Source organism: Cricetulus griseus, chromosome 2, assembly GCF_003668045.3.
Source record: "Cricetulus griseus strain 17A/GY chromosome 2, alternate assembly CriGri-PICRH-1.0, whole genome shotgun sequence".
Lineage (NCBI taxonomy): Eukaryota > Metazoa > Chordata > Mammalia > Rodentia > Cricetidae > Cricetulus > Cricetulus griseus.
This window is the reverse complement of record NC_048595.1, coordinates 223533293-223558827: the sequence shown is the minus strand read 5'-3', so window position 1 is coordinate 223558827 and position 25535 is coordinate 223533293. Positions and strand designations below refer to the sequence as shown.

Below are 25535 nucleotides of genomic sequence, written 5' to 3'. Positions count from 1 at the left end.
CTTCCCTCAACTTCCTCCTCCTCCTCCTCCTCCTCCTCCTTCTCCTCCTCCCTCTCATTTCCTACCCCTCTTCTTTCCTCTTTTTCCTCCTCTTCCCTCTCCTCACACCCACTAATTTTTTTAAATACAAAGATGTTGCTGCAGCTACTTAGTTAAACTAAAAATTTATTACCAGCAGTTTTAAGATCTGTTGAACCTGCAGTTTCCATGAGGAACACAGCAGATGCTTAGTACATGACTTGAAGATAAACTTTACACCAGAGTTTTCAATTAGTCAGGGCTCTGGAAAAAGTAAACCAGCCTGCAGTGTGTTTACAACACACACTTCTACTGTCAACAAGGACAAAAACATAGTTAAATGTTGTGAGAAACTCAAGTGTCACAGAGTAGGATTCCTGAGGCACTTTCAATTTTCAGTTATTCTCATCAAGACGCTGAAGAATTTAACTAGAGACAAACAGACAGTGGTCATGAAGAGCACAAAGGTTGGTGTTCTAAGTATGTGTCAGTTCTTGAGAAGCACCCATAAAAGACTAATTTAAGAGAAAATTTAAAGTGGTCTCATCAAAACTTAAAACTTCTGCTTTAAAAAATTTAAGAATTTGTGTTTATATTAGGAAACAAGTCAGGTTACCAAGTAAAATAGTTATGAAATATATTTATTGGAAGAAACAATATATAAAGACTCAATGATACAAAAATCACAGAAACTATTTAAAATAAACAAAACCCGAAAATCCTTCATAAAGACAGGATATGGCTAATAAACACATGGGCAAATGGTTAGTGTCACCGAAGAAAAGCTACCAAAACCAGAGTGACACTGACTGAACATCAGATGCAGGTGACAATGGGGGCAGTGAAGGTTCTCATATATGCTGACATGAGTATAAAATAGTACAACTATAGGAAACAGCACTGTAATGACTCTATGTAGCCAAATGTGCATGTGATCTGACAATTCTATCACTAAAGGTGACAAGAGTGAAAAGTCAGACCATAAAAAGATGTTTGCAAGAGCAATCACAGCAACCTTCCGCCTAACTTCAAACTGAAAACAATCTAAACATACCCTCACAAAAAACAGAGGTAAACAACAGGCATACCAACAATGGCATACCACTTCCCAGTACAAAGAAATAGATGCGGACAGACAGGATGGGTGGAGATGCCCCTAAAAACATTATAGTGGTGGTCAAAAAGTAGATCTATAACATGTACTATATGATTCCATTTGTAATCCTGTTCAAGAATTATCTAAGCAACAGAAAAGAGAACAGCAGCTGTCAATGAAGGGTGGGGTGGTTTGCATGAAAATGGTAACCATAGGTCCATAGGGAGTGGCACTATTAGGAAGTGTAGCCTTGTTAAAGGAACTGTGTCACTGGGGGTGGGCTTTGAGGTTTCAAGGGCCCAAGTGTCTCACTCTGTTCCTGCTGCCTTCCAATCTGCATGTGGAACTCTAAGCTACTTCTCCAGCACAATGTCTGCCCGTGTGCCATCATGCTTCCTGTCATGATGACAATGGACTAAATCTCTGACAGTAAGCCAGACCCCAATTAAATGTTTTCCTTTATAGAGTTGCCATAGTCATGACATCTATTCACAGCAATAAAATCCCAACTAAGACAGACTGAATGAAAGGCCATTAGATGAACATTCCACAGTGAGAAATACTCTCCATCTTGATCTGCATGTTAGGTATATGTGAGTGTGCATTTGTCCAAAATCTCTAACATACACGCTTTATTTTTACAATGGTTTGACAGTTTGTTTTGTGTTGCTAAGAACACAAGACTAAACTTGTGTAAGAAGGCATGAAGTCCCACTCCTAACTGAAGAGTTGTTAGTAACTGAAGGGGGAGGGAGAGTCAGTTTTCTCTAAGGGTGTGGCCCCTGATAGGTCAACCATACTCCAACAAAGGTCACACACCCAAAAGTGTGCTGGCAGCTCATATTGAACCTCATGGGTTTAAGAACAAGTGATGACACAAGTTGGGTAAGTCTGGAGGGGGTGGATCTCCGAGGAGTGAGAGGTGTATGCATTCAAAGTAAATGTTTTAAGATCTGTAAATTTCACTGCACATGCAAACCAAAACATAAACTTTATAGTAATGAGTGTAGATGGTAGTTTGTTACCCTTTTTGGACTAAGGATCAATTTAAATCTTATAAACTACTGATGGTTCCAAAGGATTGGTTTTTTTTTTTGATGTAGGTTATATGATTAACAAATCGTGGGAAATTAAAAATTTAAATCTCTTTCATTTAGCAAGTTAATGATTTAATAACCATAAGCCCAGTACTGTTAAAGCACATTCTCAGAAAAAACACAGAGCAGTACCCTTCTCTTGCAAAGTCTTTAATGCACAGGTCAATGAGACAACTAGACTCCCAGAAAGGTTCTGAACTCCATCTTGGACCTCACCCATTATATGGTCTTCAGAAACTCTACAACATATACATGGGCTAAGGGTATGAAAAGGGCAAATGTCTCCATAAAACTATAAAAGGTGTTTTTAACTTGTGGATCGTTGAAACAATCCCTAGGGTCCACATATCCCAAACCATTTTTATGGGGCTGGGGAGATGGCTCTGGAGGTAAAGACACTGGTAAGCAAGCATGAGGACCATGTAAAGCCTGGGGAAGCATCATGTCTGTAACCTCAGTGTTCCTGTGGCAAGATGGGAACAGAGACAGGAGATCACAACAACAAGCTCAGGACCAGCCAGCCAGGCTTAGGCAGCAGCAAACAAAAGACCCCACATCAAAAAGGGTGGAAAGCAAAGACATACACTTGCCTTCTGACATCTCACAGGAACCATGGCACACTTGCAGTCATACTCACACCCCACACAAAATAAATAATAACGCTGCATCTCCATGTTTAATCTGAGAGTAAGGTCAACCTCCTCAGCCACACAGCTCAAAGACTGACAAGCTAAATAGAATGCAGTTTGACTACCATGATGAAAACAAACCCTCATATAAACCCAGGGTCAAGTGTGCTCTCCAAAGTTCATGATGTAATTCCAGTCTTTAAAATGTTGTCACATCTCAGTCTAGGTAATATCAATTTAACTTTTTGCTATAGTGTGGAAATTTTAGATATTTAAAAGCATCTTACATGAGATATCTTCTAAGTTTAATATATTCAAATCATCAATTAAAGTATCCATAATTTACCTACTCAGTTAAATTCCTAAAAGTTACCTATCCTACTGGAGCTGCCCAGTGTGGGTGCTGGAAACGAAACTCCTCTGGAAGAATAGTTAAGTGCTGTTAATCTCTAGGTCTCTTCTCCAAACCCTCACTTTAGATCTTACAAATTATAAGTTTAGAGTCTGCTTATCACTTACAAAACCTATTTCTGTGAAGGGAAGGAGCTGGGGTGATTTTACTTGTTTTACAAGTGTTTTTGTTTTTATTTTAATAAATTTCAAACACATATAAAATTGTATGTATCTATTTTTATAATGCACCTCTAGAACTTAGAACTCATTATCAGATTTCAAGAATGCAGGGAGTTTATTCCCTGCATCTGTTCATTTGCCACATAACTGCACTGGTGGTACAGGATTTAAGACTATGAGACTTTCAAGCTGAAATATCCTGATGGAAATGCTCATCTGAGTTTTAGTTTAGTAAAAAACATCACTTTGGGTGCTGGACGACCTATAGTGGGTTTCCTTCAGAGCTAAGCACACTGTAGGTGGGACGCCACAGGAGGGAGGCAGCCCCACCCTTGATCTAAGATATCTGAGGTTTCATGCACAAAGGACTAGAGATGTGAGCCACTAAAATAAAGAAAACCAAAGACAATATGACCTTTGGGGCCTAAAGGAAGCGGTTTAATGTCAGAGAAGCGTGGTGACATACAAAGGGTGCTGCACAGATCATAGCCCTTGTACTTTCATATTTCATGCTAGTTTACCAAAGCCTGCAGCATGCACTGCTTGGGGACAGCAAGACATGAAGAGGGTACAAGCTCTCCCACAAACACCTCTGCTGTTTCCAGAGGATCTGGGATTGTGTTATTACTGGTAGGTTTGTTGGTGTCAAAGGTAAAGCAGCTTTTCTTCACTACCCAGAAGAGTCTATGCTAGGAATCCGAGTATGCCCCAGGTGGATCAGAAGCCTGACTGAAGCACTGAGAGGTGAGGCAAGACCCTCAGAGTTTGCTCTCATACTGGAGATCTGAGTGCTTAATGGGAACAAACAGTTGATCCTTTGCCAGGGCTCTGACGACTTTTAATAGACTGTATCTTCCTGAAACACCAAAGACAAAGGCTGCAGCTCCTTGTAATATGGATTTGAGAAAAGCAGAAAGTATTCCACAGCAAGTTAACAGAGAAGCAGAGAGGAAGCTGGCAGAAGCACACCCCTCTGCAAATGTGACCATTCCCTCTGTGGCTCTCAATTTTTCAATCCAACTATAAACCCACCTTCCTTCCCAGAATGAGTAGCAATGGCTGGTTCAACATCCTGCTCTAACTTCTTCTAATGATATAAGATGCCTTAGACTGTTTCCCATAGGAGGGGATGTTTCTAGTGACAGAGCTGAAAACCTGGCTGTCTTGCTTGATGCCGCACAGTATGAGGGACATCCTCTGACAGGAACAGCAGCTGCCTTCCTTTTCCTGGCTGACTGCTACCCCTTTCCCAGTGGCTAGTTTCTTTGGCTGAAGATGACAAAGTTGTAAACACAGTGAGTTCTAAGCAGTGAGCCTGGCCTTCTGAGAGTCTGCTTCTGCTGAACCAGGTTGTGTTGATTCTACTATAAAGGAAACAGCCAAAAGGCTTGACTTTCACTAGAACTAATGTACGTATTTGGAAAATAAACAACCTCCATAAAAATGCTGTCATTTAAACCATTATTCCCGAACCCTTTGGGAAGCTGGCAGACATGGGGCTTACAAGAAGCCAGAACGCTCTCTGAGGCTGATTGTATAGGATGGATTTTCATCTCAATCTTGTTTTAGAAGTCGTACCACTTTAAGTGTATTTGTGTTTCCTTCTGGGGTCTTAACAACAATTTGGGAAAATGGTGCCACTTTTTTGCCAAAAATTACATGGAAGCAGAAACAGAATCAAGAGCTGAGGCAAATTACCTGGAGCTTCAGAGTAAGACAGTTCCCTGACACATCTCGGTTATTCTAAGTAGCTATTAAAAATCAAAACAAAAACAAAAAAAAAACCCTAAACTTAAAACGTGTGTGTGTGTGTGTGTGTGTGTGTGTGTGTGTGTGTGTGTGTGTGTGTGTATATACTGGTGGAGACCAGAGGAGGGAGTCCTGCTTCCCCACCCTCTGCCTGTCTCAAAAGACAGTACTTCATTGACCCCAGAGTTTGATTGGCAGCCAGAGTTTTGCAATCCTCTCTTGGCCAAGTCAAGATTTCTGTGCCTTAAGCTTGCTGGAAGGATATAATAACCCCTGCCTTACCTGTAAGTCAGGTAATATGTTAACAATCAGAAGGTGACAATAAAGGTGCTTTAGAGACACCAATTTACAATCAGGGTAAGATCAGCATCATACTGTGCACACCCTGAAGAGCCCTGGACCTATACTGTGCAGTGAGCCAGGCTACAGCAGCCTTCAAATGCAAGCAGGCAGGTCCCCAGCCAATCTGCTGTGACCTGTACCTTTGTAAGGTTCTGCTGAGCTGGGAATAGAAGCAGGTGAGGCTTGGGTGAGGCAAAGCTTGCCAGAGTCAAGCGCTATCTCAACCACAGGCAGAAGCAGCGTGTTAGGTCGGTGGCTCTCACTCATCTCAAGACTGTGGCCCCTCTTCACCTGCTGGAAGGGTTGGCACTGGGCTGGTGATAGAAGGCATAAGACCCCAGAGCGCAGATGTACAATGCTGCAGGAAAGAATCCAGGGTCTGCATGACCCCCACATCCTCACAGAAGCCCAACCTACTAAGAATGCAACTGGCCCTGCTTGGGTGCATTCTCCATGTGGCGCTCTGTCTCCAGGAAGACACTGCACAGCTTAGCTCTGACCAGAAGCTGGGCACATCCTGCTTTAACACAAAGAATGTTACCTGCTTATACGATGTTCCACTGCACACATGGGAACAGGATGACACTCAAGAGCTGACTAATTTCCTTATCCATGTTTGTCCTAGATGGCAGTAGTGACTGCTTCCTTGTAGAGAAGCAGTGTCCCCGGGGACAGGAGGTACTGCCACATTCATAGGACTGCCTCTCAGAGTATTTAGGGTGAAACAGTTCACTATTAATTTCAAATCTTGACTCAAGACAACAAGCATAGGCCACATCTTAGACACAGTGTTTTGAAAAGAGTGGTGTATCCAGTAATGTAGGAACAAAGCAAACAAAGTAACAAATGTTTAAATAACTTCTGTGCTTTTTGAAACAATGGCCTCTATATTTTCTTAACCTTGCAAACCCTTTTTGTTATCTGTAGTTTTTTCTTCATGAGCTAACAAGCAAAGAAAACAAAACTGAAGAACTCTAGGTATGTCCCCAGAGGCAGTTCTCTCCTGGAGGTAAAATTTGGATTGGCACAATTCCAAAGGGCAAAAGACACTTGAATGTAATCCTGGAAACCAAATCCCATGTGTCAACAGACGTTAAGGTGCTCAATCTATGACTTAAGGCTAAATGTACAGAATATATAGATTAAGGCAGACCACTATAAGACCGTGTTACACCCAAAGGTACCCCCTAATGTTCAAAACCATGTGCTCACAAATGTGGGTGGGAGGGGTGCAAGAGGGACCACCTCAAACAAACAAAGCAAGACAATAAGCAAGACCAGAAAGACGGGGATGAGAAAGTTCAGGCACAGAAGGGGATGAGAAAGAAAAAAGGACAATGAGCTGAGCGTGGGAAAGGCCATAATGAAAGCTGTCACTTTGTATACTAATCTAAAAATTAATAAAAACATGTACATTCATATGTATTGAATGACTTCTTTCTTTGACACTGTAAGGACTAAGAGTGTTTACCATAAACTTGAAATAGAAACTGGATATTTACCTAAGAGACTGAGAAGGTCTCTGGATCAAAAGGAGAAAGTAATGAGACCTCTGCCCAGGGAGAAGCAATGTCAAGGGAACAAGGAAGGAGGAACAGGCTTAGAGGCTCTCATCACCTCTTGTTTACACCTCTGACAGTGGAACTGTACAGCCAGCTTAGAGCCCAGCCATGCTTACAACAGAAAGAAAGCCATGCTTCACTTAACCACACTATGAAATGACATGGAAATCAGGATAGCACTTTAAAAACAGACATTTTTTTTTCACACAAAGCAAAAGAAAACAGTGTTATCCTAGGATCGATGCTTTGGCTTCAGCTTCCCTTTTCCACTTCCCACTTTCAAAGGAAAAAACTAGCTTTCTAAAACATGTCCAGAGAGCCCTTTCACCTAAGTTAAAGAGATGAATATGCCAGGCTTGGGAGTGCACACCTGTACCGAGCTTGCTAGAGGATGAGGCAGGAGGGTTGCTGTGAGTCCCTGGGTTACATAGTGAATTCTGGCTAGCACAGGCTTCAGAATCACAGAGAGACAGACAGACATGAAAAGTAAGCAAGCGCTGATATTACTCCTGTGTAGCAGCCTTCTGGGTCTATAAGAAAAAGGTCTACAGACGCCTTGTGCACATCACCTAACTAAAGCATCAACAGGCTGGCTTAGTTGCTATTTTACAGACAAACTTGAATTTCAAAAAAAAAAAATTATTCCTTAGCCTATGGTCAAGAAAGTGGAACTAAGTGGGACTCAAACCCCCAAAGCTCATAAGAACTACACTATTAGAGTTTATTGATAGGTCTTCATTTCCAAAAAGACTTACATAGATGAAGAGGCAGAAATTCTAAATTTCAAGGTGTCATTACTTAAATTATTTCAGTAAACATATTTCCCACAATAAGGTAAAAATAGGAATTATTTTTCTTTTTGAGAAGCCTGAACAAAGCCAGGTGTAATGAATGGCACACATGTGCTGGGATTCAACAATGGGTTGTGTGCCATTACACCTGTCGTTTCAGGCTTCTCAAACATGAATTGTAGGCCTTCCAGAGATACACACAGAGATCCTGTCAAAAAGAGAAAAAAAAGCCTGAAGAAAATATTTTCCCATGGGGAAGCCAGTTTCCTTAATAATCACATAAAGATCCTGAAAACTGGCAAATTCAACATTCTTTCAAAAACTGGGTAAAATTTGGGGGTTATTTATAAATGACCCTCAATTATGATTATGAACTCTAAACCCACATTTAATATATCATAAATTTTAAAATGGAGTCATCTCTAAACAATGTTCACACAACCATCTGCTCAGTTGTTCCAGAATAATCCAATTACAAACTGGGTGAAGAAACAAGAAGCTAAAAAGCTGGAGTTACTGTAATTCTTCAGTGAAAAAAGAGGCAAAGTTAAAAAGTACCTTTTATCTACAGGAAAGACAAAAGTAGGGTAATCAACTCCAATGTAATAAACTAAAAATAGACCAGAGGCAACACTCAGCTGCTTCTAAACAAAATTGTCCAGGAAAATGAACCAGGGTTCTAGGTCTAGAGCAGAAACAAAAAAAATATAAGCCTGCAATACTATTCATCAGAGAGCAAGGTGGCTCTCAGACACATGTACTGTATGCATAGTACACCTACAAGAAGTTGGGGACTGAGGAAATAGATGGCTTGGTCTGGTAAAGTACTTGTCTTACAAGCATAAGGTCCTCAGTTCAAATCTAAAGAACTCATGTAAAAAGCTGGGCATGCTAGCCAGGCATGGTGGCACATACCTTTAACACCAGCACACTCAGAGGCTGGTGGATCTAGGTGAGTTTGAAGTCAACCTCTTCTACAGAGAAAGTTCCAGAACATCCAGGGCTACACAGAGAAACCCTATCTCAAAAAACAAACAAACAAACAAACAAACAAAGCTGGGCATGCAAGATGAGAGGAAGAAATGCCTGGAACTTTTGGTCAGCTACCCAGGCCTATATGGAGAAGTTTCAAGGCAATGAGGGGCCTCATTTAAACAGAAGACTGAAGGCAACTGCAGAATGACCCGAGGTTATGTGCTTACCCACATGCATACAAGCTGCCATGTACACACAAAGCATCACAAACAAAATGGAATCCTATAGAACAGACACAGAAAAGCTCTCACTAACCACAGGGGGAATTTAAACAACTCTAGTCCATATATTCACACATCACTTTTGAGGAGGAGCCTTATATACCATTTTGTAAAGAGGTATTCATTAGCTTATGTGGAGTGTGTGTGTGTGTGTGTGTGTGTGTGTGTGTGTGTGTGTGTGTGTGTGTGTATGTGTATTGCTCAGAGTTGTGTGTGAGTGTGTGTGTGTGTGTGTGTTGCTCAGAGTTGTGTGTGTGTGTGAAACAAGGTTGCTGTTGAGCAGCATCAATCACTTTCTACCCTTATCTTTTGAGACAGAGTCTATCTCTCATCGAACCTGGCTAGAGATCTCCAGTGACTGTCTCTACTTCACCACTACTGGGATTGCAGATTCATGCCAGTGTACCCAGCTTTTTAAGTGCATGCTGGAAATCTGAACTCAAGTCTTTATGCTTGGATGGCAAGAACTTTTTGACTGATCATCTCCCCAACCCAGCAACTCTTCCTAATAGAATTCTGTTAATAACTAACTGTAGGAGGAATGACACATTTGAAATAGCACTATTTTATAGCTGCTAAAGAAATATGGACAAGGATAATGATCAACAATGTCCACCAAAATCATTAACTTTCCCATGAAACAGCTGACTCACAAGGTCCAAACCAGGGAATCAATCTCAACATAAAATAAAAAGCTCCACAAAATTCGAAAATTTAAATGAAATGGACAATTTTCTGGATAGATATCACTTACCAAAATTAAATCAAGAACAGATAAGCAATTTAAATAGACCTATAACCCCCAGTGAAATAAAAGCAGTCACCAAAGGTCTCCCAACCAAAAAAGTCCAGAACCATGTGGGTTCAGTGAAGAATTCTACCAGAAATTCAAAGAGCTAATAGAAATACTCCTCAAATTGTTCCACACAACAGAAGCAGAAGGTTCATTGCCAAACTCTTTTTACGAGGCTACAATTACCTTGGAACCCAAGCTACAAAAAGACACAACTAAGAAAGAGGACTACAGACCAATATCCCTCATGAACACTGATGCAAAAATACTCAATACAATACTGGCAAATCAAATTCAAGAGCACATCAGAGAAAACATCCACCATAATCAAGTATGCTTCATCCAAGGGATGCAGGGATGGTTCAACATATGAAAATCTATCTATGTAATCCACCATATAAACAAACTGCAAAAGAAAAACCACATGATCATCCCACTAAATGCTGAAAAGGCCTTTGGCAAAATTCAACACCCCTTCATGATAAAGGTCTTGGAGAGATCAAGGATAACAGGAACATACCTAAACATAATAAAAGCAATATACAGTAAACCAACAGCTAAAATCAAATTAAATGGACAGAAACTCAAAACAATTCCTCTAAAATCAGGAACAAGACAAGGCTGTCCACTCTCTCCATATCTCTTCAATATTGTACTTGAATTTCTAGCTAGAGCAAAAAGACAACAAAAGGAGATCAAGGGGATACAAATTGGAAAGGAAGAAGTCAAACTTTCACTATTTGCAGATGATATGACAGTGTACATAAGCAACCTGAAAAACTCTACCAGGGAACTCCTACAGCTGATAACACCTTCAGCAAAGTGGCAGGATACAAGACTAACTCAAAAAAAAAAAAAAATCAGTAGCCCTACTATATACAGACAATAAATGGGCTGAGAAAGAAATCAGAAAGCATCACCCTTTACAATAGCCAAAAACAACATAAAATATCTTGGGGTTAACACTAACCAAACAAGTGAACCTGCATAGCAAGAACTTTGAGTCTTTAAAGAAAGAAATTAAAGAAGATACCAGAAAATGGAAAGATCTCCCATGCTCTTGGATAGGTAGGATCAACATAGTAAAAATGGCAATCTTGCCAAAAGCAATCTACAGATTCAATGCAATCCCCATCAAAATCCCAACACAGTTCTTCACAGACCTTGAAAGAACAATTCTCAACTTTATATGGAGAAACAAAAGAGCCAGTATAGCCAAAACAACCCCGTACAATAAAGGAACATCCGGAGGCATCACCATCCCTGACTTCAAGCTCTATTATAGAGCTATAGTCCTGAAAACAGCTTGGAATTGGCACAAAAAGACAGGTAGACCAATGGAATCGAATTAAAAACCCTGATATTAACCCTCATACCTATGAACAACTGATTTTTGACAAAAAAGCTAAAATTATACAATGGAAAAAAGAAAACATCTTCAACAAATGGTGCTGGCATAACTGGATGCTGGCATGTAGAAGACTGCAGATAGAACCATATCTGTTGCCATGCACAAAACTTAAGTCCAAATGGATCAAAGACCTCAACATAAATCCAGCCACACTGAACCTATTAGAATAGAAGGTAAGTGGTACCCTGGAACAAATTGGTACAGGAGACAGCTTCCTGAACATAACACTAGTAGCACAGACATTGAGATCTACAATTAATAAATGGGACCTCCTGAAACTGAGAAGCTTCTGTAAGACACAGTCAACAAGACAAAACGGCAGCCCACAGAATGGGAAAAGATATTCACCAACCCCACATCTGACAGAGGGCTGATTTCCAAAATACACAAAGAACTCAAGAAGCTAGTCACCAAAGCAGCAACTAACCCAATTAAAAAGTGGAGTATAGGACTAAATAGAGCATTCACAATAGACGAATCTAAAATGGCTAAAAGAAAGTGCTCGATATCCATCACGGAAATGCAAATAAAGACAACTCTGAGATACCATCTTACTCCTGTCAGAATGGCTAAAATTAAAAACACCAATGACAGTTTATGCTGGGGAGGATGTGGAGAAAGGGGAACAATCCCCCATTGCTGGTGGGAGTGCCAACTCGTACAGTCACTTTGGAAATCAGTATGGCGGTTCCTCAGGAAAATGGGAATCAGTCTACCACAAGATCCAGCAATTCCACTCTGAGGCATATATCCAAAAGATGTTCATTCATGCAACAAGGACATCTGTTCAACCATGTTCATAGCAGCACTATTTGTAGTAGCCAGAAACTGGAAGCAGCCTAGATGCCCCTCAACTGAAGAATGGATGGAGAAAATGTGGTACATTTACACAATGGAGTACTACTCAATGGAAAAAAACAATGGAATCTTGAAATTTGAAGGCAAATGGATGGAACTAGAAGAAACCATCCTGAGCGAGGTAACCAAATCTCAAAAAGACAAAAATGGTATATACACACTCATATATGGATTTTAGACCTAGAGCAAAGGAATAGCAGTCTACAATCCACACAGCCACAGAAGCTAGGAAACAAGGACAACCCTAAGAGAGACATACATGGTTCCCTGGAGAAGGCAAAGGGACAAGATCTCCTGAGCAAATTGGAAGCATAGGGGGAGGGGAGAGGGAGTTAGGAGAAAGAGAAGGGGGGAGAGGAGAGAGGAGGACATGAGGGAGCAGGAATGTTAGGTGAAGAATAGAGGAGAGCAAGAAAAGAGATACCATAATAGAGGGAGCCATTATAGGTTTAAAGAGAAATCAGGCACTAGAGAAATGTCTAGAGACTCTTCTAGCCAGTTCTGACAGACAGAAGATGAGGAACTTCCAAGCCCTCATCACTAAGTAACATTTCAGATCCAATTACTAAGATACAGTTACAACACAAGCAGAGAGATTTGAATACTAATTAAATCCTTGAAGATATTAAAGAAACGGTTACTCATTTATGGTAATAAATGGTATGATTTAATGGGGGAGAGCACTCTGTCTAGCAGCTCTTTGCTAATGTAAATAATAGAAAACTATTAGACTAGTCCTAGTGTGCACACACTAGTGCACAGCACTCCATGTTTTCCTTCTGTCTGTCTCTTTGCTTTTGTAGTTTTGAGACAGGGTCTCTCTATGTAGTCCTGGAACTCACTATGACCATTCAGCTTCCAACTCATAGAGATCCCCCTTCCCTTGCCTGTGATTAAAGGTTTGCACTACCACACCTGGGATACTTCATGTTTTCTAGAACTAAGCTGAAGGCATCTATTATTGCACAGCATGATGATGAATGTATACTGCAATCCACCACAATGCGGACTTTAGTCATTCTTACAACACAAATATGTATGAAGATGATGCATATGCTAATTAGCTCTACTAGCCACTCTATGAAATACATGTATTCCAAAATACCATGCTGAACACAACACATGGATACAACTTTTTCAATTAAAAAATTGTGTCCTGGGCTGGAGAGATGGCTCAGAGGTTAAGAGTACTGGTTCCTCTTCCAGAGGTCCTGAGCTCAATTCCCAGCAAACACATGGTGGCTCACAACCATCTATAAGATGGTGTCCTCTTCTGGCTTGCAGGCATACATGGAGGCAGAACACTGTCTACCTAATAATAAATATCTTTAAAAAATAGTGTCCTGAAAAAGAGATGATAAAGATAATATATCCTAGAGTTAAAGTTTAGCTTTACATTCATAGGAAATGTGATGCACTTTACATGAAACAATGTTTGTTCATAATGATGATGATGATGCTTTGATAGATATACAGGGTTCAAAGCGATATTTTCTTTACTTCTAGGCATGTCTAAAACTTTCTGCAATAAATTTTTTAAAATGGAATTATCTACCTGAAAAACTAGATAATCACAGCCTAGATAATGAACATCAATTCCTTAGCTATTTGCCATGTAGTTCATTCTAGCAGAGTTGCAGATTGTAGATGCCCTAGAAAACTGCTCTTACTCCCCCACAACAAGCTAGAATGAGCACCCTCAGATTGTGATGGAAGTACACTGGGCTGAAGAGATGGCTCAGTGAGTTAAGAGCACTGTCCACTCTTCCAGAAGACCCTGGTTCAATTCCTAGCAACCACATAACAGCTCACACCTGTCTAGTTCCAGGGCTTCTGAAACCGTCATCCAGAAATCCATGCAGGCAAAACACCAATAAACATACTAATAAAATTAAATTAGGGAGGGAGGGGGAACTGGTATGTAAAATAAAAAATATTTTTTTAAATAAAAAAATTTTTTAACCACAAAACAAAAAGAAAGTACACCATACGTCCTTAGTGCCCAGGCTGGTGCCTTGTAGCCAGGAATAGAAATAGAAAACCAGAAGAAGGGGAAAGACAAATGGCCTGGGCTTGTGGGACCCTAGCCTCAGCCCTGCTTCCAAAGAGCAGCTTCTCCACTACCTTTTTTCCAGCCTAGCGTAGCAATTGGTGACCTCACCATGGTATGATGTCATAGTTTTCCTACAGGAATTCCTATCAATGAACAGCCCAACCTGGGCTTATGATGAACTGCTATGGCATTAGGTCCATCCTGCCTTTTGCTTCTTCCTAACACACTCAAAGTGACCTTGGGGCCTGCCAGCTTGTTCTCAGGTTAAGTTTTAAAATATGAACCCTCTTGACTAGTCCCATCTGGCAAGCTGGCACCCTTCTTTGTGGCGAGGTCGAGGAATGTAATTTTGTGGATGAATTCCCTGTAACCTGAGCGGTCTGCTGAGTTTGTGTTCACTGCTTCAGCTGTTGCCATCCATTTTGCCAATTTGTTCCAGGTGCTCAATGTGCACTGGCCTCCAAGAACAGACACTTGCAGTCACCCTCACTGAGTTGCTACAGCAGGCAGTTCTGTAGGCCTCTATAGGATGGGCTGCCAAAACACACATGTCCAACTGGTTACGGGATGCCCCACGCCCAGACTAGAGGCTCATCAGTGTTCTCTCTCCTTCCATCCCAACCCTCTATCTCCCAGGCAGAAAAGAACACAGACTCAAGTGACTTTTACTACTGCTACCTGCTGTCCCTAGACCTTCTACAAACCCAGCCAATTCTGGGCAAAGTTCTTGCTCTTTTAACAATGGCTCCAGTGCTGAGCTATGATGTGAACTAAATGCTTTTTACTGGAAAATACTGATATGGATTATATCTGTCAACCTCTCTACTTCAGCTTGTTTGCAAATCTCTAGAACAAAATCTTCATACACAGAATATTCCTCTCCCTTCCAGCTACCTAAGACTTTACATCAAAAGCAGTCATGAGAGCAGCAAAAACTCCTGACCCTACCTGGAGGTTCAGCCACCACTTCAGCTTAATGAACCCTGTGGTCCTCAGCTACGTTTAAGGCAGAGCTTCACTCAAAGCATCGAGAAAGTGAACCTGAGGTGTTGACGTCAGGGGAAATAAACAATCTGCCATTTCCGTTGCGAGAACTCTTCCCCACCTTGAAATTATGAAGCTCTTTTAAATTTCACATTTAGGTGTTTGGTTCATCTGAATTTATAACCATGTGAAGTCATTCCTTGGGAGCTGCACTGCATCAGTTCTGGGGCCCTGGTTCCCCATATGAAAATCTGCAGGTGCTGGTGTCAGCTTTCAAATTGTGTTCTACGTGCACAAAAACCTGTGTACATTCTCTGTATAGTCAAATGATCTCTAGATCACTTGTTCTTTTTAAAATTTATTTATTATGTATACAGTGTTCTGCCTCCATGTATGCCTGCAGGCCAGAAAAGGACACCAGATCTCATTACAGATGGTTGTGAGCCACCATGTGTTTGCTGGGAATCGAACTCAGGACCTCTGGAAGAACAACCAGTACTCTCAACCTCTGAGCCATCTCTCCAGCCCGCTAGATCACTTGTAATACCCAACATGATATAAATGTTATAGCAATCAGTTCAACATTTGAAGAACTTTCCATGTGGAGTAGCTTAAACCTAGAGAAAATGAAACTGCAGACAGGGAGGGACCATGTGTAGGGAGAAGGCCACCGTTCACCTTCCCATAGTAATGATTATGATCATTCCATGCCAAGCCATGTTCTTTGCCTCCCTGGTCTGCCATGTGACAGAGCAGCTTTCCTATGAGTCTTTGTCTCCAGGTCAATCTATGTCCTGGAGAAGTATTCTGTCAAAGGCCTTGACATTTGGTAGAGAAAACCTTCCTTTCCTGTGATCTGGCTCTTGCTTTGATTCTTCAAAGCCCTTTGTACTTCGTGTATACCTCAGAACCTACTTTCCAGTTTCCATGGGAAAATAATATGAATTAAAATTACTCTACATCTACAGATCAATCTGGCAAGAGGACCTTTTGACAATGAGTGTTCATTTTCAATAAGTATCATTACCATTTTCTTCCTGTATGAGTGAGTGGGTTTTATTTGGATGGGCAGCTAAAATTTATAAGGTTGTTACTCTCAGAAATTGCTCTAAATATTTCACTTCCTCTGTTGATAATTTATAAAAATGTAACTCTGTATGCAACAACCTTGCCAAATATTTTAACTTTCCTCATTTCTCTATGGATACTATGTGTCTTCTATGTAGTCAAATACATCATCTGTAGATAGTGATAATCTTAGTTCTCAAGTTTTTGTGTCTTGTGTTTCTGGGAAAGAAAACAAAACAAAACAAAACAAAAATAAGAATCCTATCCAGTTTCTGATGCTGTAACTGTCATCACTAAGCATTTGATATGGTCACTGACACTGGAGATCCTCTTTTGCTGCAATGCTTCCTAACTGGAGGCAAGTTCATCTACCAGGAAGGATCACTTGTGTCCCCTCTAATCTGTGGATGCTGCTGAGACAGTGAATAACATTCACTGACTCCCTGATTTGTATCTTTTACATTGTATCAGTGACATACTGAAACCCACAGCTAAACCTTTACCTAAGAGAACTATTTGGGGTAAAATACTACAAGTTAAAAGATCAGAGCTCAAAGGAAATTAGGTGCAAGTACAGAGAATTTCTCCTTTGGAATCTGGCCAAGATGGCAAGGCCTTGTTAATGTAACTGACAGCAGTGTGCTAGAGGCTGAGCAATGACTTATCAACTATAGATACTTTGTAGTGGGGTGGTGGTGGGAGGTACTGCCTTAATGTAATTGGGATTTTAATCATTTTTATATTAAATTTATATTGGACAAGTAGTTTCATGAAAATACTTTTAAAATTATCAGTGTATCAGTTAAACTGGGTTTATAATTAGTAAAGTTTCTCACTTCTTTTTTAGAAAAATAATTTATAATCCACATATACCCATATATCCACTGACTATGGGGGGGGGGGCTTTTAAAACACAGGCATTTGAAAGCCTCCTGTCAAAGTTACCTTATCCAAGCAGGCAGTTGCTATGGCTTATGACAATTTCCTAACTTCTCTTCACTTGATACAACAGAGTAACAGAAGAGTGTGTCTTTATAGTTACAATTTTAATAGGATGCATCTTGCTATACAAATGTAAGTTTTCTGGTTAGGTCTCTAGTTACTTATATTTCCTCTCCCTATAATTTGTCCTGAGTTGATCTTTTCTAAACAATTTAAGTTGCATATTTGTACCCTTCTGTGTATGACTGAAAGCAGAATACATCAACACAGTAAAATCACACTGAATACAAAACAGCTACTGTCTTGTGACAGCACATATACAGAAGGGTGAAAGGCCAGAGGGGAATCCCACAGGCCATAGCACTGGGCAGCTGCTTAGACCAGACACTGTGCTCAGTTGGGTATTTTGGTAACTGTTATCTCAAGAACTCATATTTGTTTTTGATCTTTCTAAATATTTTGCTTGCTTTCTCACTGGGAAAAAGAGATGTGTTTACTAAAAGGTTGTCTTCTCTTTGATATATGGCATGTTGAATTTACTAGTATTTCATGTCCTGGACACAGATCAGTCCTGTGTTCCTCCAGAAGAGCTGTGAAAGACTCTGACTGCCAACCACACCATCAGTAATAGTGGACCCCACTGGAAGTGGAAAACTCAATAAAAGAAAGCTGTTTTAATCTAGTTAGCTCCTAGATTAAAACATGTCACATGAATTTTCAAGGCATTTTAAAATCCACTTATATTTTAAAAAGAATTACAAACTAAGGTACTTTTTTAACAATGCAGAAGTGAACATCAGAGAATGATGTGTACAATGGTCCTGGACAATGCTCGAGACAGGGTGGTCAGAATCATGATGCTATACAACCTACAATAAAACACTCAGAAGACTGTTCTGCACAAGCTAACCATTAGCATCTCCTTACAAAGAAAACAGGATGTCTCTCTTGTTGGAAATTTTATAAAATTTGTCTCAACATGAATACCAACAAGCCATTTACCACACTGTCTGTGAACTTGTCAGAAACCAGAGAACTGTGGTGTCTGTTACATCATGTCATTTAGGATTATCTCTAGCACTACCCCATCGGGCGAATACAACCAACTAACGTTATTAGAGCATGTAAAATGGATATGTTCAGTAAATCCTGGCCTTATAACAGCCTTTGTTTAAATTTAACTAGATTGTGACAGTAGGCTGGCAACATTACTATTCACTCAAGACCAACAAGAAGATCAAATGACTAGGAACGAAAATAGCACTGGGAGGCAGTCATAAAAGATGAATGACGAAACAGGAACAGAGCGTCAGTTTCAATGGGTGGTTCTGAGAACCTTACTCCACCGAAGGCTCTAAACATTCCCTGAAAGCCTGGCTGCTGGAGGCAAGCCCATGCTCTGGGCCTACCCTCACAGCAGACATTCCTCAAAGCAGACAAAGAAAGAGTACTTCAGTTAAATCCTGTCCTGGAGGTGGCACAGCAAGCAGCACTGGGAAGGAAGCAGAAAAAAGCACTCATCTTCATGTCCTCATGCTGTGTGACAGTGACAACTGACTACAGTTCCAGGCTACCATACCTGTGCTTTTTGATGCCATTGGAGAGCGCATCTCCTCCGCCACAATCTTTTCCTTCGGACATTCTGTGTTTCCCACTGCTCACGGGTGCTTTGCTCTCTTCAAAGGAGTGTGCTGTCACAGCTTCCAGGCAAGTCAGGGACCCCTCGGACTCGGAACCTGTGGCAGAACAGGCTCATGGTGAATGCACTGAACATGGGCGCAAGGCTTCACTAACAATGGTTATCTCCCTCAAAGCTCGGGCTGTGAAATTTAAGCAGCCCACTTTGTCCTTTCCCAATCCGCAAACACCTCCTCAGGGATTTCAGAGAACCCGCTCCCACGGCGGCTCACATGGATTTATGTGACAGATGTACACTTATATAAAGTTACAATTAAACTGATTTTATATACTTAGAGGTAGCCAAAGATTGCTGAGTTCTTTAAGAAATCATATTCAGCAGTCTCCCACCCCCAAATTTCTATTCTCTTCCTTCTCAAGGCATCTTAACTAACTATAGCTTACCCCAAAAAAGGTTCAATTTTAAAAACTCATGTTTAATGGAAGATCTACAGTGGCTGCACTTAAGAGACATTTAAGTCACACCAAATCCCGCAGTAACAAAAGGAAAGATAATTTAAAAACCATGTAACACCACTGCCCTGGCATCATTCATCTCAATTCTTGTGTCCTTATATCAGTTATCAGGCAGGGGGTCTAAGGGTGGAAATGCCACTTTCCCGTTGCCTATGTACTCAGAAGGGAGCCATCTGCTTGCTGGGGACCAAGACGGTGACTCACTTCTGCATCCTCCATGGCAACTGCCCAGACTTTCACAGTCCGCATCTCCTCTCAGCATCTCCAGGATGCTTTGGTGAAGGAGAGAAAAGGCTCTGGATTACCACCATGTATGTTAGTAATCTCCTGTTAGGATCTGAACCCCAGTTTTCTGACTCCTTATTTAATAGTTTGTTTCCCCTCAAAGTGGTAGATACCCATTCTCCAGAAAATGTCTTTACAGGAAGTCTCTGGTAACACAGTACTCAGGATGATCTACGACTTCTCATTTGACTCTACCCACTTGTGCTCGGCTCTCAGAAACTTCCCTCACAAGGCTGTCATAACCGGCTTGGTGTATGTTAGTGTTGAACTCCCATTTGCTACATATATATGACAGCTCAACTCAGAAGCAAGTAGTTTAGGCTTTTTCTCCTCACTTGGCTCAATGCTTTGTGTCTTACTGTGATCTTATTAGGTTGATTCAGAAAGAAGCAAGTACTGGGCCACAGTCTTAGCTACACTCACTGCTGCTTAAACCAGCAGGGCACCTGGAGCCCCAGAGGGGAGAAAGGCCACAGCTCTATTCTCTCCACAGCTCACAACAAAGACACACACTAGTAGTCCTCCCCTACCCACTATTTGGCTTGCCATGGTTTTAGCTCCTTGAGGTCAACTTTGGTTTAACAACTACACAGAAAATTCCAGAGACCACTTGCAAGCTTTAAATTGAGTGCAGCAAGGTGATAATACTCCATACCACTGATTTGTCCTGAGGGATGTGATGGTAACTGTTATAACTGAGCCAAGGAGCTACAAGAACAAACAAGCATCAAAGAGGGGAACGCATCAGAGAAAAGGGATTCATGCATGCTATCTTACAATTTGTTCATATGTAAACTATTAAGAATTTCAAGAGTTAAACAACTTCGATTACTTGAAATGCATTTGTAGTATGTAATTTAGATGTCAAAAAAATCAATCAAGCAAACAAACTGGATTTATTCTGAAACTCTGATATATACAGAATCTTGTGTTTAAAATTTAAGAGATACAAATGACAGGAAGGGACCCACCTACTTAAAAAGCTTTTTTTTTCTTTTTTAAACTAAAAAGCAGATGTATGGTAAACAGTAAACAAGAGATAGCAGGAACTTCTATGAGCAAAGAAAGTCTTTTTGCAAACCAGATCTCAATGTGGTGAATAGACCACTAAAGCCCCGTTTTCTTCATGTGGAATAGTCATTTTAGGAATATGTACACAGGGCCATCACATTCATCCCAGGGACATGGAATCAGATGGCACTGCAGACCCTTTCCTCCCTGGCTAGTGGTACCTGTGTCCCTTTTCCTTGCCATCTCCCTGTTCCTCCCCTCCCCCTCTCCACCCTTATTCATCTATGCCTTGCTTCCTAACCCTTCTCTGTCTGGCCTATCAGCTAAAAAGGTCTGATAAAGGTTACCAATTACGTCTAATCTGGCGAGTCCAATGACCATTTTTCCATCCTAATTGTGACTCATCTGTTAATCTATGACACTGCTCAATGCATTCCTCGATGCGTAGGGGCCATGTGCAAAGCAGGCACATGAGATTCCCAGACAGTAAGACCTGGCAGCTGCGCATGTGCACGGTGTGTGAAATAGATGTGTCCAGTAAAGTGTTCCAGGTAGAATCACAGAAGTCAAAATGGGGACAGTGGCAACAGGCAACAGACAGAACGTTCATAGTGGAGAGCACTGTCAGAAAGGGCTGTAGAATGAGTTGAGTACGCTGACAAGGACCGGGAGAAGGACAACAGAGTCACCACATAGGAACTGTCCCAGGTGAAAGGCAACAGAATGAGCCAGTGTGGAAGCACAAGATGCTTAGAGAAGATCAGAGGAGAATGCTGGGGGAGTCTACATCATGGACCTCTGCCCAGGATAAAAAGGGAGGAGGAAAGGCAGCAAGAGCAGGGAAAGGACAAAGAAGATGTAAACAAACCGAGGAACCACATGTGTCTGTTTTACACGGTTCAATGATTCCTTTTACTTGCTGGTTATGATGTGCTATGCAGGTGATCATTCATGAAGGTAGAAAGCTCAGAGTTGTTGGCAAGTGCAGAGCCTCACGGCAAGCAGTGCAGTACCAGCCCTGGTAGTCAGTGTGCCGAAGGCCACTTTCACAGCAGGAGGGACCTGTCTCATGGAGCACACACACCTTTAGCATCAAACCCATCAATCCCTTTCCAGTGTCACTGTTTCAAAAGGAGAGCCATGATTGCAAATTATTTATATTCAAATATGTTTATCTAGACCAGATGCCAACCTTTCATTATTCATGTTTCCCACTTTCCCACTGCAGTTTTTCCCATCAGCACTAAGGCCATAGCTGCTATATAGGTGTAACAATTTTCACCAGAGCCTATCCACACAGGTGATTTTCAGGTCTCCCAGTAGATTTTAGTGCCTCTGAGGGGATCATTCAACTCTGTAACCTCTTCGATTCTATCCCACTGTAAGTGGCCAATAGGCCAGGTCTTATGACTATCCACTGTTCCTGGTGGATATTACCACTTTAAAGGGAAACAACAGCATTGGAAAATATTTCATGCCTCCATGAAATGTGTTGGCTACTTGTCCTGAACCATTTTAAGCCTCAGAACCTATACTTAAAAAGAAAAGAAAAGGAACAAAAACCAAGAGTCAGGAGAAACCACATCTGGAGTTCCAGTTTGGGAGAGGCAGTAGTTCTGGAGGTAGATGGGGTACAGTTTGTATCTCACACATTGAAACAAAGGCTCACATGTTAAAGGCTTCCTCACCAGCTTTGAACTACTTGAAGGTAGTGGATTCTGTAAGAGGCAGGCTCTAGTGGAAGGTTGTGTGGTCTCTGGATCTGGTGATTAAATGAGAATGGCCCCCATATATCGTCATGCTTAGTCTACAGTTGATGAACTGACTGGAAGGATTAGGAGGTCATTGTTGGAGGAGGTTTGTAAGTGGGGGTTTTGACTTTCCAGAAGCCCATGACAAGCCCAGTGTCACTCTCTGCCTGCTGCCTGTGGACCCAAATGGCTCTCAGTTACTTCTCAAGTCCTAGGCGGCCTGCTGCCTCCATAATCCTGCCATGATGGTCATGGACCAACCCTCTGAAACTGTAAGTAAGCCCCCAGCTGTGTGCTTCTTTTAAGAGTTGCCCTGGTCACGATGTCTTCACAGCAATAGAAGAGTAGCTAACACACAGGGGATGCACCCTTGAAGAAGATGCTTCTCATCACTCATCACAAGGCAAACTGTATTATTTCTTTTTTTTTTAAAGATTTTATTATATATATAACATTCTGCTTCCATGTATATTTGCACACCAGAAGAGGGCACCAGATCTCATAACGGATGGCTGTGAGCCACCATGTGGTTGCTGGGAATTGAACTCAGAACCTCTGGAAGAGCAGTCAGTGGCTCTTAACCTCTGAGCCATCTCTCTAGCCCCAAACAGTGTTATTTCAGTGTGTGCTTATATCATGATACGCTGTTGTGCCATTTCAGGCCTGAAAGTAATGTGGCCAACGATAATGGGCTGAAACTTCCAAAACTGTGAACCAAAATGAACCCTACTTCTTTAAGCTAATTATCTCAAGGATTTGTTATAGTGATGAAAAGCTGACAAAATCAGATATGAATGGTGACACACGACAATGTGAAGGTACCTAATCCCAGAACACAGCATATTTAAAATGGTTGGTAAGCATGGCAAATTTTACAACAAAAATAAACAAACAAACAAACAAAAACCCACAAAATGTAGCTCTAAACAAACATGTGATACCCTGAGGCCAAAGGCCTTACACATTTGATGCATGCTCTATTTATTCTGGTCTGTTCAGCTCTGAGCTCAAAAACATTTTCAAAAGATCACCACATGGGAGCATAATGATTTTTCTACTACCATTAAATGTAATTACAAAAAAGGTTGATTTTAATAAAACGTAGTTAAATCTACAGGATATTAGGTAGTCATTTAACTTTCTCCTGTATTTTCCCTACAAATACTTATGAACCTATACTAAGCAAATGAATTCAAAAATTTTAAGATGCCTCACTGATGCCTAAAAACCAGGGTAAGGGGAGGGGGGGCCTGAAGCTTCTAGTATCACTCCTGATCTTCTTCAGGACAACTGGGAATATCAGTAGAGTCTAAATACAGGAAAGCGGGACCTGGTGTAGTTTTATTTGTGAATCTACTCTACCCAATTCCTAAAGGAGTCACTTGAGTTGTCATATCTATATTTTACAGAAAAAGTATTGGAACGAAACATGACAGAGAAGCATTAGGTTCCATACGATCCCCCTTATTAAGGAAAAACAGTATTAATAGAATAGCTGAGACAATTCAAAGCCCCCTAAAGCTATTTTTAACGTGATAAGTACTCACATTAAAGCTCAGAATTATTCTGCACACATTTAAGATTGAATGTGGCGCCAGGTGTTGGTGGCGCACACCTTTAATCCCAGCACTCAGGAGGCAGAGGCAGGCAGATCTCTGTGAGTTCGAGGCCAGCCTGGTCTCCAGAATGAGTGCCAGGATAGGCTCCAAAGCTACACAGAGAAACCCTGTCTCGAAATACAAACAAACAAACAAAAACAAAAACAAAACAAAACAAAAAAAGATTGAATATGGCACGGTTATTCCAATCTTGTGAACTAAAGTTCATGTTCAGAAGTGCCCTTCAAGGAAGTGCTTGGACAAGAGGGATCTCCCTAAGCCAGTGGTTCTCAACCTTCCTAACACGTAACCCTTTAACACAGTTCCTCATGTTGTGATGGCCCCCAACCATTAAATTATTTTCACAGCTACTTCATAACTGTAATTTTGATGTTACAAATCATAGCGTAAACATTTTTGGAGACAGAGGATTGCCAAAGGTATTGCTACCCACAGGTTGAGCACCACTGACCTAAGTAGTGGTGGTGGGAACTGGGAAGGCGAGGCCTGACTGGAGAAAATGGGCTGCTAGGGATGAGCCTTTGATGAATGTCTTTTATTCCTGGTACCTGCCCACCCCACCTTGCCCACTTCCCAGCCACTATGGGGTAAGTGTCTCCCCTGCCATGTTCCCTTGATGCTCTGTCTCACCTCAGGCCTACTGAAATTGAGCAAGTCAACTCTGACCTGAAACTAGGAGTGAAATGGACCTTTACTCCTGTAAGTAGGTATTTTGTCACAGTGACAAAATGTGACTAACACAGTCCCCTTCCTAACAAAGAGAGCATGGACCCAGGACTGTGACTGGGGCATTGTGAGCATCACTCTATAATTAAGATAACCCTTGCCTCTGCCCTTTCAGGGTTATAGGCGTATTCCAGGTGTTGATTCATTGATCCTTCCTACCATTAAAAGCTGGAAGAACAGGTCAGAGTTCACAATCAAACTCTGCCAAATAATTCTCCTGGGCTGTCCAGTAAGTGCTCTAACATGACCTTTGAAGAACAGCTTAAGAACAAACAAGCATAAAGCAGAAGACTCGGAAGAACCATGGACAGCATCCAAATCATGCTTCCTCCTCTTTCTTAAGGTTACAGGAAAGGGCAAGAAACACAACTCAGTTTAAAGCTTTCATTGTTTATAGTTACCCATCAACTAGGACTCTTCTTAAAAATGCCTGGAATAAGCCAAAGTGCAGATTTAAATGCCAGAGCCACAGTCCAATTTAACAATAGGTATAACCTCTTAAACTCAAAAATAACACAGTAATAAATGAGTGAGTAGAACAAAGAAATAAAACTGACCAAATCATATTTAAAATGAATCATGAACTGAAAATAGGATGAATCCAGAGATGGCTGCCAAGAGAATGCTGTAGTAATTTCCAAGGGGGTGACAAAAGCAGGAACAGAATCTTGGCCATGCACGAGGGACATAGGCACTCTAGGCATCCTCCCTAGAGGAAGTCTGAGGTCAAGGCAGCCACGCTGCAAGGTAGTGCTTTCAACAGAGCT

General features: G+C 41.2%; 1 protein-coding gene across 6 annotated transcripts in view; it reads right to left on the bottom strand.

The window, feature by feature from the left end:
• The window catches only part of Osbpl1a (oxysterol binding protein like 1A), a 208517-nt gene that overhangs the window by 44514 nt on the left and 138468 nt on the right, over positions 1-25535 (bottom strand). For all 6 annotated transcript variants that reach the window (XM_027404345.2, XM_027404347.2, XM_035440270.1 and 3 more), the window contains one exon: positions 18802-18958. In XM_027404345.2, coding sequence (XP_027260146.1) covers positions 18802-18958 — 157 coding nt within the window. The remainder of the gene's footprint in view (positions 1-18801; positions 18959-25535) is intronic.